The 17011-nt window shown below is 44.9% G+C and overlaps 1 protein-coding gene across 4 annotated transcripts in view; it reads left to right on the forward strand.

Moving 5' to 3' along the window:
• The window catches only part of LOC121641561, a 27400-nt gene continuing 10389 nt past the window's right edge, over positions 1 to 17011 (forward strand). For 2 of the 4 annotated variants that reach the window (XM_041987787.1, XM_041987790.1), the window contains exons 1-4: positions 3 to 166; positions 3930 to 4009; positions 4125 to 4308; positions 13320 to 13485. In XM_041987787.1, the coding sequence (XP_041843721.1) occupies positions 3945 to 4009; positions 4125 to 4308; positions 13320 to 13485 (415 nt within the window). In that variant the 5' untranslated portion in view covers positions 3 to 166; positions 3930 to 3944. Of the gene's footprint in view, positions 186 to 3929; positions 4010 to 4124; positions 4309 to 13319; positions 13486 to 17011 lie in introns of all 4 variants that reach the window. The other 2 variants (XM_041987788.1, XM_041987789.1) reach the window with 2 other exon arrangements.

The following is a 17011-nucleotide window of genomic DNA, read 5'->3' on the forward strand; positions in this document are numbered from 1 at the left end:
CTGACGTTAAGCTCGCGCTCGGCCGGTTCGGACCGGTTGTATCCGGTTCCGTTCAGCTGTTACCTGGAAGCTTCTGGAATCCGGGCCGACCTGGTGATTAGGTGACAGTTAACTGCAGCAGACGTGACCGTCAGTTTACCTGTTAAACGGCTGGAGACGCGGACAGGTGAGTCTCCATCAGTTAGGTGAGTTAACTAGTTAGCTGGTTATCTGGTGGTTGGTTAGCTGTAGCCGTGGTCAGAGCCGTTACCATAGAAGCTAACACGTCTTCATCCGCGGACCGCGGCTACAGCTGAAGTTCGGCTTACTGGACCGGGACCACGACGGTCTTCCTTCCGGAACCAGAACACACCGGAGCAATGACCGCTGGAGCTCCGAGGAACGGTACCGAACCGAGGAACGGTACCGAACCGAGACAACATGGCGCAACAGTGTTAGTCCTCCACGCGTTTTCACGTCCAGCGCGCGCGCTCGCTCACCAATGTCAGCGTATTTGTTTGTTTGAGTGATTTTTTTTCTGAAGTGGAAATAATTAACCCGAGAGCCGCCATTTTTACTCCGTACCTGATTGGCCAGCAGACGCCGCGCCTGCTGGGGTCCCTCCAGCAGCCATGTTTCATGGACACAAGTATCCAGAGTACATCTCCAGCAGCCATGTTTCATGGACACAAGTATCCAGATTACATCTCCAGCAGCCATGTTTCATGGACACAAGTATCCAGATTACATCTCCAGCAGCCATGTTTCATGGACACAAGTATCCAGATTACATCTCCAGCAGCCATGTTTCATGGACACAAGTATCCAGATTACATCGTGACAAAAGGCTTCATGCAAAAACATTCCAATCAGCAGAGTCTTACCTCTCATTCTGATCCGGACGGGTGGGTTATCCTGATTGATCGTGTCCATGACAACACGTCCCCCAATTCAGCTAGAAACCATCCTTACTGAGGTAGGCTAAGGTAGACGAAAAGGGAAGGAAGAGCCCAGTGCATCATGGGACATCCCTCGGCGGCCCCTAACTTAAATTTTTAGTAGTGCAAGCAGGAAATTTAGGGACACACACTGAAATCACCTTGCAAAGCAAACATTCACATTTCCTCTCATTTTCACTGTATTAGTGATAAATATTTAAACAATAAATTCAGAAATTACAACGTTTACATTCACATTTTTTGTGCCGCAGCTGACATAAAAACATCTTACTGGCCACCCTAATAAAAAACAAGTAGAAATAGAACTTATCAAATCTGATTTGGTTTGATTTTTACTTTGTAGTCGAAGCAGAAGGACATGGTACGACTGGTCCATGTAGTTCCTGGTAATAAACAGCTTCAGGGACTGATGCTCCTCCAGCCGCTGTTCCCACTTCTCAGTAAGAACAGCAGCTATTGGCTGTCGTAGAAGTTGCTAATTAGCATCATCAGCCTGGTACATATAGTTGTAATGATGATGTTATAAAGAGGGATGTTGTGGGAAAGAAAAAAATGATTTAAAAAAAAAAAAGACAACCTAAAAATCTTTAGAACAGCAAAAATAAATAAATTAAATAAAAATTCTGTCAATATTTTCTGTACTTTTTGTTCAGTTTGATTTTAAATTAGGAGTCTGGAGCATGTTTAAATATTTCCTCCACACTCTTCATTAACAGACGTTACTGTGACGGTAAACCAGCAGGATCCTCCAGCAGCAGCTTCTACGTTTCATTTCCAACCTGGTCATGAAACAGAGGTGAACGTCGTCTGAATGCAGCTGCTGCTGCTGCGAGAAGACCAAGCCTCGTATGAGAGGGTCTGACCAGCACCGATAAACTCCCTTCATCCACCTCCGTCTCCAAAAGTCTCCAATAACCAGAAAAACTCGCTGGAGGGTCTGAAAACTCGCTAAATACAACCACAAAGTCGATAGATTGGTAATAAATTCCTCCAAGACCCGCCTCTTTCCACACCACCTTAGCTGTAAACACGTTTTAATAAGACCCACACCCTCCACATCCACAGCTACGTCTGCAAGCAGCGGTCAGACACGCTTGCTGAAGGGATGCGTATGAGGACAACATGGGTCAGTTCACCTCGTCAGGGATTTGTTGCTGTAAATACCGAAACACCAATAAGGTTTTCAAAAAAACGTGATATGAAATTTTTGCCATACCGCTCAGCCCTAAGTGAAAGTGTAAATTTAAATTTAGACTTTTTCCTTTTTCGTGAAACTGGGTTGGGGTTCGTGTTGCTGAATGAACAAAAACACAGAATCAAACACTTAAAAATGCAGAAAGATACTAAACAGTGAAGAAGTTATCTGAACTACTGCATATGACTCCATGTTTTACGTGCCGAGTGCTGCATGTACGTCAGGTTCTCAGCAGCTCCCTCGCCTCCTCCGCAGACTGTCTTCTGAGCGATCCCCTCCAGATGTGATAACAACAGGGAACAATGCTAAAACCTCTCTAACCTACATTAATGTAAACTAAGCTAAAAACTACTGATGCACTTAAACCAGCCTGCTGAAGAACTGTGGTAAAAACCAGCTTCTTACTGTGCTAAAACTACTCAAATCTACCGGAAACAATAAACGAAGTGAAACACTACGAACTGCAGAGTCAGTCTCTGAAAATCGCCACCAACCGTGTTTGTGTTGCTGCCGTGCATCACATATGGAAGGTCCATATGCATCAGTATGGACCAGAACGTCTGTTTTGACGTTCATGTTAAGACGTACTTTTTTTATGCTTCAATTTATGGTAAAAACTTTGCTCAAAGTCCTGTTGAACACAATCTGATACTCGTCTTCTGTCCCCTAATAGATACCCTGAAGCAGAAAACCACATTAAAATATATTTAATAAATCACATGGTAATAAATGGTAGATACCCCTGATCATCTTTTCTTACATTTTGTTAAAGGGCCAAATAAAGACCTCATATTTAAAAATTTTGACTTTTCTTACCATTTTTTCATGGGTCAGGTCTTAATGGGATAAACAAGCAACACCAGGAGCAGGACTTTAGTTGCTAATACGTTTAAAACCGTTTACTCAGTCACCAGTATGGAGAAAAAGAAGAATGATGAAAGAATACCGTACAGGGACAAGCTACTTTTCTACCATTTGTATCGTGTGACTTAGTATGGCAGTCTTTCACATAAAACGAGACTCCCATTTTATCAAAGATTATAACGCAGCTAAGACGATGAACAGTCGTTAACAGCGATGCAACCAACATGGCGACCGACTCGCCACCTTCTGCTCCAGACTTTGGAACAGACAATAGACTACATTTCCTCGCATTAATAGACTGTCCCAAACAGTGAATCACAGTTGCGTATACGACAGGCGACAGGTACGTAGCCCAAACGTATCCACTAGTAAGAGCCCACGTGACCACAGCGTAGGTAAAGTACAGGCCAACGCAGCACCGACGTACAGAGAGGGGAGGGTATGTTGATGCCAACCAATCGGATGGAAGCCTTAAGGTCCAAACGTCTTAAGACGTTAGCTTTGTACGCCTTAACACGTAAAACATGTACGTCTTAACACAAATGTCAGAAAAGACGTTTTGGTCCATTCGGCCTTCCATAATCACACGTAGCTTAATGTGATGATGTCATCGACTCCTAACCATGTGACATCCTGAACGACGACACTCTTAACTTTCAGCTAAAACACCTGTGATCGTTCTTGCTGTTCTAGTTTTTATTTTAGGGCAGTTAAAGTGGAATCATGCAGATAGGGAGCTTCTGGCAGCCGCTCGGTTTTAAAGGGTTTTAAAGGTGGAGAGGAACCACTGAGACCAGAACCAGAACCATTTCTGGTTATTCTGATGACTGAAACACAAACTGTTTTTGTAGTAAACACTGTTAATGCAGATTCTGGATCAGGACCATCTGATAGATGTTGGTCCCTATTGGTTCCAGTGTTGTTTTCTGCAGGACCATCAAAACCAGATGGATTTATCGCAGCTGAACTCGTTGTACCTGAGAAGCACCTCAGCAGTTTCCCTCGATAAGCGGTGAGACGATGGGGATCTGTTTCTTTCTGGCCGAGGGTCTGTTCTAGATCCTTCTGGTATGGGTTCTGTCTTTATAATCACCGGATGGTCCTAAACTCCTTGGTGTCTACTTTAGCTTTTCACAGGTTCTGATGGACCAGCTGACCTGGTCCAGGACCTGTGACCTAGTCCCACTGCATCAGCGGACGACGTCCAGCTCCACCAAACTGGTCAGACTGGTGAAGAAGGCGCCACCGTCACTGGTTACCCTGCAGGAGAGCGTCGGAGCTGAGTTGGCTCCAGCCAGAGAGATGCCACAGGTAACCAGTGCTGACTAGTTCTAACCAGTATCAGCCAGCCAGTGTCTTTGTTTGAAATGGTTTTCCTCTCATCTCTCTGGAAGCTGTTTTTCTGTGGCTGCTGCCAAATTGAAGTCATCTTCTTCATGACTCGTCTGTGGTGTTCCACAGGGGTCTGCTCAGGTGTTCGCTTCCTATCTGCTCCCTCTGCAGCATATTTTAGGCTCATTTACAAACGTTTGTCATTTTTATGCTGACGATATTTAGGGTGTTTTAGGGTACAGATCTTGCTGGGTGTTTGGATGCTGTCAGGAGTTGGATGAATGACAACTTTCTTCAACAGAATGAAGCAAAACCTGAAGTCCTTGTTTGTTCCTTGACAGATTTCTTCCTAAGGTAGTTGAGATTCTTGGCCCTCTTGCCTCATTGAAGTCCTCAGCCCGGAGCCTTGGGGTAACTCTTGGGGTAATGCTCATATTAAATTGCTGGTTCCTTCTTTTTTTAATCATATCAAGGCTCCAGATTAACTATTTTTTACGAGGACCATTTCAGAAATTACAATGTTTACAATTCACTTTTTTGTGCAGCAGTTGACATAAAAAACATCTTACTGGTTGCACTAATACAAAACAAGTAGACGGAAATTGTGCCTACGCGCCCTCCTCTCCCCCCTCGTAGGAGGACAAGGGGCCTGTGTAGGCCAGCCTTTGTAATTTGGTCTCCTTGTACGCTGAGCTTGATTGAGCCACGTTTCTACATCCTCCTTAGTATCAGAGTCATCAATGCTTGGTCCCTCCATACTTCTTCTAATTGGGTCCTCAGTTTTGTCCCCATCATCCCCCACAGGACATGGTACGACTGGTCCATGTAGTTCCTGGTAATAAACAGCTTCAGGGACTGATGCTCCTCTCCAGCCACTGTTCCCACTTCTCAGTAAGAACAGCAGCTATTGGCTGTCGTAGAAGTTGCTAATTAGCATCATCAGCCTGGTACATATAGTTGTAATGGATGCTGCCATAAACGTCAGTGGAACGTCACCTCACTGGTGGGGAAGGAGCCTGAGCTGGTGCACGAGGTTGAGCGGTTCCGGCTAAATATAATTGGACTCACCTCGACGCACGGCTTGGGCTCTGTGAGGGGCTGGACCCTCTTCCATTCTGGAGTTGCTCCCGGTGAGAGGCGCCTTGCAGTTGTGGGCATGCTCATTGCCCCCCGACTTGGCGCCTGTACGTTGGGGTTTACCCCGGTGGACGAAAGGGTAGCCTCCCTCCGCCTTCGGGTGGGGGGACGGGTCCTGACTGTTGTTTGTGCTTATACACCAAACGGCAGTTCAGAGTACCCATCCTTTTTGGATTCCTTGGAGGGGGTGTTGGAGAGCACTCCTTCCCTCCCTCGTTCTGCTGGGGGACTTCAATGCTCACGTGGACAATGACAGTGAGACCTGGAGGGGCGTGATTGGGAGGAACGGTCCCCTGATCTAAATTCAAGTGGTGTTTTGTTGTTGGACTTCTGTGCTCGTCATGGACTGTCCATAACGAACACCTTGTTCAGACATAAGAGTGTCAACATGTGCACTTGGCACCAGGACACTCTAGGCCGCAGTTCGATGATCGACTTTGTAGTCGTGTCGTCGGACTTGCAGCCGCATGTTCTGGACACTCGGGTGAAGAGAGGGGTGGAGCTGTCACCTGATCACCACCTGGTGGTGAGTTGGCTCAGATGTTGGGGGAGGATGCCGGTCAGGCCTGGCAGACCCAAGCGTGTTGTGAGGGTCTGCTGGGAACGTCTGGCAGAGTGCCCTGTCAGAAAGAGTTTCAACTCCCATCTCCGGCAGATCTTCAACCATGTCCCGGGTGAGGTGGGGGACAATGAGTCCGAATGGGCTGTGTTCCGTGCCTCTATTGTCGAGGCGGCCAGCCACAGCTGGGGCCGTAAGGTTGCCGGTGCCTGTCGTGGTGGCGGTAACCCCCGAACTCGTTGGTGGAGACCAGCAGTAAGGGATGCCGTCCAGCTGAAAAAGGAGTCCTAACGGGCATTTTAGGCCTGTGGGACTCCAGAGGCAGCTGATGGGTATCGGCGGGCTAAGCGGAGCGCAGCTTTGGCGGTCGCTAAGGCAACAACTCGGGCATGGGGCTTTGAGGAGATTCTGGTCCACCATCCGGTGGCTCGGGAGGGGAAAGCAGTGCTCCATCAACACTGTACAGTGGGGATGGGGGATGCTGACCTCGATTCGGGACGTTGTGAGGCGGTGGAGGGAATACTTCGAAGACCTTCTCAATCCCACCAACACGTCTTCTGATGACTTGTTGTCTGATATGTTCAGAGAATATAAACCTAGCAGAGCTCTTAGATCCAAAGACTCTGGTCAACTAGTCCAAACCAGAGTCCAGACTAAACATGGAGAAGCAGCATTTAGCTGTTATGCTGCAAACAAATGGAACAAACTGCCAGTGGAGATTAAACTTTCCCCAAATGTAGACATTTTTAAATCCAGGTTAAAAACATTTCTTTTCTCATGCACCTATGCATGAAATCTGCACGGTAACTTTTTTAACTTATCTTGCTTTTATTCATTTTAATGTAATTTATTATTTTATTTTGATTATGTGTTGATTCCTTTTACTATTTCTAAATATCTGTAATGTCTTTGTTTTATGTAAAGCACTTTGAATTGTCCTGTACATGAAATGTGCTATACAAATAAACTGCCTTGCCTTGCCTTGATGAGGAAGCAAAGTCTGGGGTAGCTGGTGCTGGCTCTCCTATCTCTGGGGCTGGGGTTGCTGAGGTGGTTAAAAAGCTCCTCAGTGGCAGGGCCCCGGGGGTGGATGAGGTCCGCCCAGAGTTCCTTAAGGCTCTGGATGCTGTAGGGCTGTCTTGGCTGACATGCCTCTGCAGCATCGCGTGGACATCGGGGACAGTTCCCCTTGACTGGCAGACTAGGGTGGTGGTCCCCCTCTTCAAAAAGGGGGACCGGAGGGTGTGCTCCATCTACAGGGGGATCACACTCCTTAGCCTCCGTGGTAAGGTCTATTCAGGAGTGCTGGACAGGAGGGTCCGTCGGATAGTCGAACCTCGGATTGAGGAGGAGCAGTGTGGTTTTTGTCCCGGTCTTGGAACAGTGGACCAGCTCTACACCCTCTTCAGGGTCTTTGAGGGGGCATTGGAATTTGCCCAACTAATCTACATGTGCTTTGTGAACTTGGAGAAGGCATTTGACCGTGTCCCCCGGGGGACTCCTGTGGGGGGTACTCAGGTAGTATGGAGTGCCAGAGCCGCTTGTATGAGCTGTCAGGTCCCTGTACGACCGGTGCCAGAGCTTGGTCCACATTGCCCTCTGTAAATCAGAATTGTTTCCAGTTCCAGTTGGACTCCGCCAAGGCTGCCCTCTGTCACCGATTCTGTTCTTTTCATAACTTTTACGGGCAGAATTTCTAGGTGCAGCCGAGGTGTTGAGGGGATCCGGTTTGGTTGCCTCAGGATTGGGTCTCTGCTCTTTGCCCCGGGGAAGACCCAGGACACGCTGGACGGACTACGTCTCTCGGCTGGCCTGGGAACGCCTCGGGATCCCTCCAGATGAGCTGGTGAATGTGGCTGGGTAGCGGGAAGTCTGGGTTTCCCTGCTTAGGCAGCTGCCCCTGCAACCTGACTCCGGATAAGTGGAAGAAAATGGATGGATGGATGGATGGATGCGTTGTATTCTGACAACACAGTATATTATCAGGCTGCAGACTTGGCGGAACTCAGACCTTCCTCCTGGTCCACCTAGATCTACAAGGTGGATGTCCCTATTGGTGGACCTTTTTTGTGGTGGACCTTCCTGTTAGTGGTCCACGTTGACTAAAAAGTAGGGCCTGATATTAGCCCTTTTCAAAATGACTAATATCGGCTGTTGTTTTTCCAATTATACGCAGATTTATTCTTAGTTTCCCATAAAACAGTAAATGCTGTTAAGTGTCAGAATGTTGTCCTTGCGCCGTTTGTCCACTAGATGGAGCTCTGACTCCATTCAATCCCACAGTCTTCCTCCTGTCTTTTTAACAGGGTTAGCTAGTAGCTACAGCCAGGTCACATTACAGCAGTGGTCTGAGTGGAGCTTCCCAACAGGTAAGTTTATAATAATGTTGTAAAATTAATGACTCTGCATGTCCCCAGTTTCAGTTTAACTTAGTTTGCCGTGTGTAATGATGAGTGACGCGTGATTCGCTGTGTTGGTCAGCTTTTTATTTATGCTGCATTGCTAAAGTTTGAGCTAAATTAACTTAAGGCACTTCTCATCTGTTAGCAACAACATCGCTGTCGTTATCCCAGCCTAGCATAGAATTAGCTAAGTAGCCTGTAACTGCAGAAATAAGTGTGTAAAATATCTGAGCGTACAGAACGAGGAGAGATGTGGATGCAGAGGGGAGGAGGTTTATTCACCGCAGCACCAAAACTTTATTAATATTACAGTCTGTCTTCAGCTACTGTCATGTCTTAGTTTTACTTTACGTGAGCGGCTGTAACAGCGACTCTGTGTAACAGTTAGGGCCAGACCATGGTGACCATTATATATAAAACACAACTCTATCAAAGATGATGTCTTTCTGACATTTGAGAAAAACATATCTGGTTTTTATTTTGGTTCATATATGATAGATACCATGATATATTTCATGACAAAGAAAATATTGGAGTAAAGAAAATGTAATTTAACATTAAAGGGCGTCAGAAGGCTGCATAAATAATGTTTAACTTCACTCATGTTGGTTATATAAGGCAAACACCTTATATGCATTTATACCTGTACTTTAACCTACTTCTAATTTGCATCAGCAAAAAGTACAAAACAAGATATATTTAATTAATTCATCATTCATTTATACAATTCATTCATAGTTTGACTTTTTAAGGTTATACATTTTAATTTTCCAGTTATTTAGTGCTTTGTTTGATGTGTTTGGAAATTCTTCTGTTGTAAAGTTAAACTAAAGGACAAATTATTGTGAAGCAGTAAAATGTTCTGCCTGTAATTAATATCTTTGTTAGTGTAAGCATTAATGAACCAAAAATTAAGTTAATTTATTCATTATATATATATATATATATATATATATATATATATATATATATATATATATATATATATATATATATAATCGGAATTGGCCTCAAAATATTGGCCATATCGGTCAGTCTACTGAAACGTGATGCAACGAGTCTCAGATGTTTACGATGTTTGAATTTGTTATTTATATGATCAAGGTTTAGATTTATTTTATGTAAAGGTCTTTGCTTTAGCAGGATGGTAACAGAACATGGATGTAAACATGCTGTATCTCAGTGTGACGGCTTTAAAATGTTTAAATTGATTAGTATTGATCATGTTAACAGGGCGTAAAGGATTCCGGTACCGTGCCTGATTTCTGGCATGTAGACTTTGCGGTGGAAAAACAAAACAAAAAAAACCCCAACTGTTTAAAAACTTGATGTGTGCGCTAATGATCATCTACCAACAGTATGAAAGGAACGCAGCTTTGCCATCAGACACATTACTAACCAATCAGAAGCTGAGTGGGACCTTGGGAAAGGTGTAGTTGAGACCCAGCTGCAGTTTAGATCTAGATACAACAGAGCAGAGACGGTGAATACTGCAGCTACAAACGTCGGCACCTCAGTGTTGGTGGGGTGGAGGGTCACCTGGTGGAGCCTGGTTATTACCGAATATTCATGCCACATACTTTTGGACACTGATGGGAGTGTGTGCACCTGTCTGCACATCGGGGCGGAGGAGAATAGACCCTCTTCATAACACAGGGTAATTTATGCATAGTTGACACGCATGCTCGTAGCGGCTTTTCTCGTTCAGAAAGCTAAGCTGTCAGTTGAAATATGCAGTGGGTCTGTCTTTGCCAAGGGAATTAGAGCGATTCTGGACAGTTATTGTGTGTTTGACTGTTCAAATCGTTGAAGCAAGAAGGTATGCAAACAGGGAATGCGTTTTTACCAGTTTCCCATGAAGAAACACCAATGAACAGCTGGGATTTGTTCGATTGGCCGGACAACATTTTCCAGGAACTGGTTATGCAGTGCAGACTGAAAGCCCATTTATGCTGGACGCAGAAGACGGAAACGCAGACGGACGGACCGTTTCGTCCGTCTTCTGTGTCGTTTACTCCTAATCTGGTTCGTTTTCAGAGACGTTGGCTATCTGTTCCTTAAAGCAGAAGACGGAGCAATACCACCGGAAATCACAGGGGCAGTGCTGAGCAGAATAGCTGACATGCAACTAGCATAAGAAACAAACCAGAGAAGAAGAGGAGGATCAGGAAGGAAACAAAAAAGCAGAAGAAGAATGAAGACGAGGAAAACAGTAAAAATTGTGCTAGATTTGGAATAAAGCCTGTATGAGAGTGTTTATTCTACACAACAACTTCATACCGTTGTATCACCGCAGCTAAACGGTGTCTAAAACTGACATCGGATCGCCGGAGTGAACTCTGAACTCAGCACTGCCCCCTAGTGGAGGAACTGACTTAACAACCGTGGCAACGCAAAACGCATAGATGTGTGAGGACGGTGACGCATGACAACGTTTGAAACGGACGTCACTATTTACATACGTAGGGAAGCAGAAATATGCTTTAAGTCTACGAAAGGCTGTTCCACACATGAGAATTTTCTAAATCTGATGGGATTTTTTATCTGGTTGAGACCCCACACATGAAGATAAAAACCAGGTATGTAACAGTGTTCATTCTGCGTGTGACATTATAACGATGCTGTCCCGCAGCCGATCTAGAATCTAGTCCTCCGGGCCAGAAATCTGTCGTGATCAAATGTGATCTAACAAAGATGAAAAAGAACCATGGCAACAACCCGAAAACACAACACCCAGCATGGAAGAATGATGGTAGTCTTGGGACTACTAACGGAAAAATCCAGAGCTGAAAACGCTGGTTCCAGTCTTACTTGTCGGACCGGTCGTTTTGTGTTCAGCTTGAGGAGTTTTCCTCAGCTGCTGCCCCTCTCAGTTATGGGGTCCCACAGGGGTCCATTTTGGGTCCACTCCTTTTTCCCTGTATATGCTGCCCTTGGGGTCTATTTTTCAGAAGTACAATATTGCGTACCATTGCTTTGCTGATGATGTTCAGATCTACATCCCCTTAAAACCACAGGGGGATTCTCTGACCAACCTTCTCAGCTGCTTGTATGAGCTAAAAGCCTGGATGGATTTAAATTTCCTCCACTTAAATAAGGACAAAACTGATATTGTTGTTTTTGGAAATTCAGAGCCTCTAAATGGTGCAGTTAGTGCTCTCGGTCCGCTTACTTCATTTTGTCGAACCCATGCCAAAAATCTGGGTGTGATTATTGATAACTCCTTTAACTTCCACCGGCAGGTTAACTCTGTAGTCAAAAGTGTGTTTTTCCATCTGAGGATGCTTAGCCCTACATTTTTATTTTTATACTACAGACTGCACATTTCATTTAATGTAAATACACTACTTTACTCTTATTTATTTTTATGTACATAATTTTTATTTCCACTCTTATATAGTTTTTCAGTCTTAATGTTATATGTTCAGTTGGCTTGTTCATATCTTTATGGTTCATATTTATCTATTTATATGTAGGCACCGTCAAATCACAACAAATTCCTTGTAATGAAAGTTACTTGGCAATAAATCTGATTCTGATTCTGATTCTGATTCTGATTCTGATTCTGCCCAAGTATGACTTAGAAAAAGTTATTCACCTGCTCATTATGTCCCGTATTGATTACTGTAACTCCCTATATTACGGCATTGACCACACATCTCTACATCGACTGCAGCTGCCCAAAATGCTGCTGCTCGGTTGCTTACAGGGACAAGACGACGTGATCACATCACCCCTGTGCTCGCTTCCTTGCACTGGCTTCCTGTTATGTTTAGGACCCAGTATAAGATTTTATTAATTGTTTTTAAAGCTTTAAATGGTTTGGCTCCATCGTACTTGTCAGAGTTGCTACACCAGCATGCTCCAGCAAGGACATTGAGGTCCTCCTCACAGCTCCTACTGAAGGTCCCAAATGCCAGACTTAAATCCAGGGCGACAGAGCTTCTCTGTTGCTGCTCCTAAGCTGTGGAACAGACTTCCCCTTCACATTAGAGCTGCTCAGTCTGTCGCTGGTTTTAAGTCTTTACTCAAAACCTACTTCTTTGCACTGGCATTTGAACAAAACTGAGCTTGACATTCGCGTGTTTTATTATTTAATTTTATTCTAGTTTTTAATTCTAGTTTTGTTGTTTTTATTATTTTATAGATTTTATCTTTATCAATTTTTATTTCTGTTTTTATTTTTATTGGTTTTTATTGTTTTATTGTGTAGTGTTTATTTTAACTGTGGAGTGTTTTTGTTCTGTTGTTCAGCACTTTGGGCAACTGCTGTTGCAGAAAATGTGCTATATAAATAAACTTGAACTTGAACTTGGAGACGGCGTGAACACGGACTTTATATCCTTCCTTGTTCCCCAGTCAGCTCGCTCTCTGATTGGCTACATCCTGTTCCACGTCACCATCCACACAGCCAACTCAGGAGTCGCCGGCTTTCCACACGTAAAGATTTCTGGCTGTAAATATTGAACATGTTCAATACTTCTGGTTGTCGGCAACGGCCCTTTTCAAAGCTGATTGTCGGGATGAATTCACTCGTAACGCACCTCAGACCAGAGGACGATCTTATAGGAAAATCTTATAAAACTGAAGATAATGGGGCATTTACTGTTCTTGGTCGGGAAGGGGCAAATCAGGACAAAAACAGCCCGATGATCTTTATGTGTACCCAGCTTTAGTCTGCTTTTTACAGCAATGGACTCATGCTGCCTCCAGTTTTGGCCGCTTTCTATTGACTTCTCCATCCACATCTTTAGTGACATCATACGGACAAACAGAGACTTAGTCAGCACTGTCAAGGCAATTTTGCCCGGCCTGTACAAAATACAAAATCATGTCCTGTCGATAAGTTGAAGGACAGTTTGTGCTCTTGTCTCCGTGTCTGTGTGTCTCAGGTCCGAGACGCCTCTCTGAAGATGACGGGGTGTCTGAGGAAGAGGAGCAGCGTCTGGACCCGAATCGGCTGGCAGCAGGGGATTTGCCGCCCATCCACCAGGAGACCTCTGGGCTTCTGGAGCTTCAGGAACAAGTACAGATGGAGAGTCCGGTCCAGTTGGAGAAGTGAGTAAAACAGCTTCACAGGACTGTCACCATGGCAACAGGACTCTGTGGCAGATCGTAACACAAAATCAAATTAACGCTGCAAGCGACGATGAAGACCCTCGCACCTCTGGCACCGCTCCGGCCTATTGCACCGCCCCATTAGCACGCACCCTCTCGCCCGCAGCCGTACGCCCATTTTTCCACAGGTTTCCTGCTTTAAGGGGTGATTTTCCTCATGAGAGGATTAACTTGCACCTCAGTCTGACCAGTGATGACATCTGAAGTGTTCATGACCTTGTTTCTAACAAATCATGTCAAATTCTTACGAATGGGAGCACGATTTTATCATGAGGAAAATTCCACATGGCCACTGGGTGGCGCTATAGTCGTTTTTCATGTAGAACCATGTTCAGGTTGGAACTCTGAGAACAGGAAAATATCACCCCCATTGGTCAACTGACAGCAGAGTTGGAGGCATTTCCTGTTTCATGGCGAATGATTTAACCATCACAGGAAGTAATTTTAATCATGATGCTGCAAGAAGTCAGACATATTTTCAACCATGAGTTCATGAAGGATGATATTAATGAGTTTGAATTGGTTTTACAGGTATTAAAGGGTTAAAATGGTGGGACTTCCTGTTCCCAGGGGGCAGGGCTATGGCGTTGACAACATCAGGACATGAAGAGACTTTTCTGTTTGTCCTGGCATGTTATATAAATATACCACATTTCATCAGTCAGTCAAAGCGAAGGTTTGGCTGATAGATTACATATTTATAGGGGGCGCTATAGAGCCATATTACCAGCATATGTCTATTTGAATCAGTTCCAGGCCTGACCACTGTCCTCCCTGCCGAGTTTGGTGGAGATCAGGAGCACATTGTGTCAGTTACAAGTACTTCTTGTTTCATGGCGGAGGACGCCATTCACCATGGTTTTGCTTGATGAAGGAACTTGAGTTTTTTTTCTTTAGTATCATGAAAGGGTTTGACCTGATCTGAAGCACTTTCAGGTGTGTAAGTTTCATTCCTGAGGAGATGGACCCCGGCCTCTGAAAAAAGCACTTTCTGTTGAATGTGGGCGCGGTTTAGGGCTAGACCAGAATTGATCATATGGATCTGTTCAGGGCCAGACCCTGATTATTCCCTGCAAGTCTGATGGGGATTGGATGAGAATTGAGGGATTTATACTGATTTATGACGTCAAGGCATCTTATCGAAGTTCACCATGGCGCCACGGTATCGCCCTGCAGCGTCGAGCAACAGTTTTCACTGGATATCATCACCAACTTGTTTTCTGCTGTCTGACCCAGTTTGGACCTGGTTGTGTCCAAAATGTCAGAAGTGGGTTTTTGAGTAAAAAACATGACTTCCTGTCGCCAGGGGGCGTGGCCTATTCATAATTCAATAATTACCATGTAGATGTCTCGAGGATGGGAGTAAGTTATATAAATTTCGTTGCTCATGGCGAGATATCAAAGTTTGAGGCCACGCCCCCGCCATGCCCTTTCTCCTTTGAGAAAGTTTTGATCACACATGCCTGAACATCCTGAGCCATTTTGCACATGCACACACACACGCAAGCACACTCATGCACACCACTACAGACACACCTCCCCATGACTCCACTGCCTTGGTTGTCCCTTCCCCCCCTCCCTCCACTCCCGGGTGGCAGGTTGATTGGATGCGCTTGAGTTCAGCAGCGTCCTCACTTAGCTGTGTTGGGAGACCTCGACCCATCTAGGCCCAGAGGTGGCTCTTTTTTCCAGCCCCGTTACCCTCCCTCATGTTATCTTTTCCATCTGTGAAAATGGCGGGTGCTGCCTCAGTTTGCCTGATCCTGTATGTTTATCTGTTGTTGTTGTCTAATCTTGGACGGGTTTGTACTGGAAAAAAATGTTGTTGCACCTGTTGCACTGACAATAAAGTTTCATTCATCCATCTCTAGGAGGAGTTTGTTCAAATGCGAGGTCAGTAAAACGCCAAAATGGCGACTTTGACCCAAAATGGACGACTTCTTGTTTGTTTTTGGCCTATGCTCCAAGAGGATTTTTTGTTCGCCCCAGCATTTCGAACAAGTGTGTTGATTTTCATGAAGATTGACGATGTGCAGTGGCGGGGCACCATAAATAGGTGGCGCTCTTGTTCAGTTTTGCCCCAAGTACCCCAAAATACGAAACCTTTCACATTCCAATGGGGGGATAGGCAAAATTTGGTGAGTTTCCGAGCATGTTCAGGTCACCAAAAGTGCAATTCATTTGACGGAATAAATAGAATAATAATAAACGCTTGCATTTCAACCGGTCTTCACACCGCTGTCGGTGCTCGGGCCTAATAATAAAACCTATATAAAACTTACCCACAATTCAAAATCAATACAGTACAAAATCTATGAATCATTCTTTCATTCACACACACACAAACATGTCTATGACCACTGGCCAGTAAATGATAAAAAACATGAATAAGACTCTTCCGCTTAACTGATTGGGACTGATAAAAACTCTTTTACTGCAAGTAAACAAGGAAGCAACAATAAATTTCTGCGGTCTGGTTCCTGTTTTAACTCGGTCATAAATCCTGATACATTTTTCACCAGAAGCTGTGCAGTATGAGCAGCTCGCTGTCTCCTCCTCTACTGTCCTTTTCTATGGTCTCCCCTTCTGCAGTCACTTAGCACTTAGCAGACTTTATTGCTTTGTCTCTATAATAGTCCTTTGTTTAATTACGAGATCATGATTTCATCAAACATCATCTTGAGTGTAAGTCCACGCAGCTTCTTCAGTACTTGTTTGAACCAAAGAGCTGGACAAATCTTTCTACCTCATTCTGAGTAGAAGAGTTAAGCTAAGTGTGGAAATGCTCCTTAAACAACTGAGTCTTTAGCTTGCTTTTAAAAGTGGATAAGGACTCTGTGGATCGGACGGAGTTTGGTAGATGGTTCCACCACCGGGGAACAATAGAGGAGAAGAGTCTAGCTACTGATGTGGCGCCACCTTGTGGTGGGAGCACTAGGCGTCTTTCACTGGCAGAGCGTAACTGTGGAGAGGGAGTGTAGCTCTGGATTAAGGAGTGGAGGTAGACCGGAGCCGTTTGGGTTATTGTTTTGTAAACCAGAAGCAGAGCTTTGAATCTGATGCGCTGCAACTGGAAGCCAGTGGAGAGCGATTAGCAGCGGAGTGACATGAGCTCTTTTGGGCTGGTTGAAGACCAGACGTGCTGCTGCGTTCTGGATCATCTCCAGAGGTTTAACTGAGCATGCAGGCAGGCCAGCCAGTAAGGAGTTGCAGTAGTCAATGCGTGAAATGACCAGAGCCTGGACCAGGAGCTGGGCCGTGTTTTCAGTCAGGTAGGGTCTGATCCTCCTGATGTTGTAGAGAGCAAATCGGCAAGATCGAGCAACCGAGGCAACATGGTCCTTAAAGGTCAGCTGGTTGTCTACCATGACACCAAGATTCCTGCTAGAAGACGTAGGTACAAGCGTGATGGAGTCAAGCTGCACGCTTATCTGTGGCGGTAAGGAAGGATTGGCTGGAAGGACAA

Source organism: Melanotaenia boesemani, chromosome 6 (assembly GCF_017639745.1).
Source record: "Melanotaenia boesemani isolate fMelBoe1 chromosome 6, fMelBoe1.pri, whole genome shotgun sequence".
Lineage (NCBI taxonomy): Eukaryota > Metazoa > Chordata > Actinopteri > Atheriniformes > Melanotaeniidae > Melanotaenia > Melanotaenia boesemani.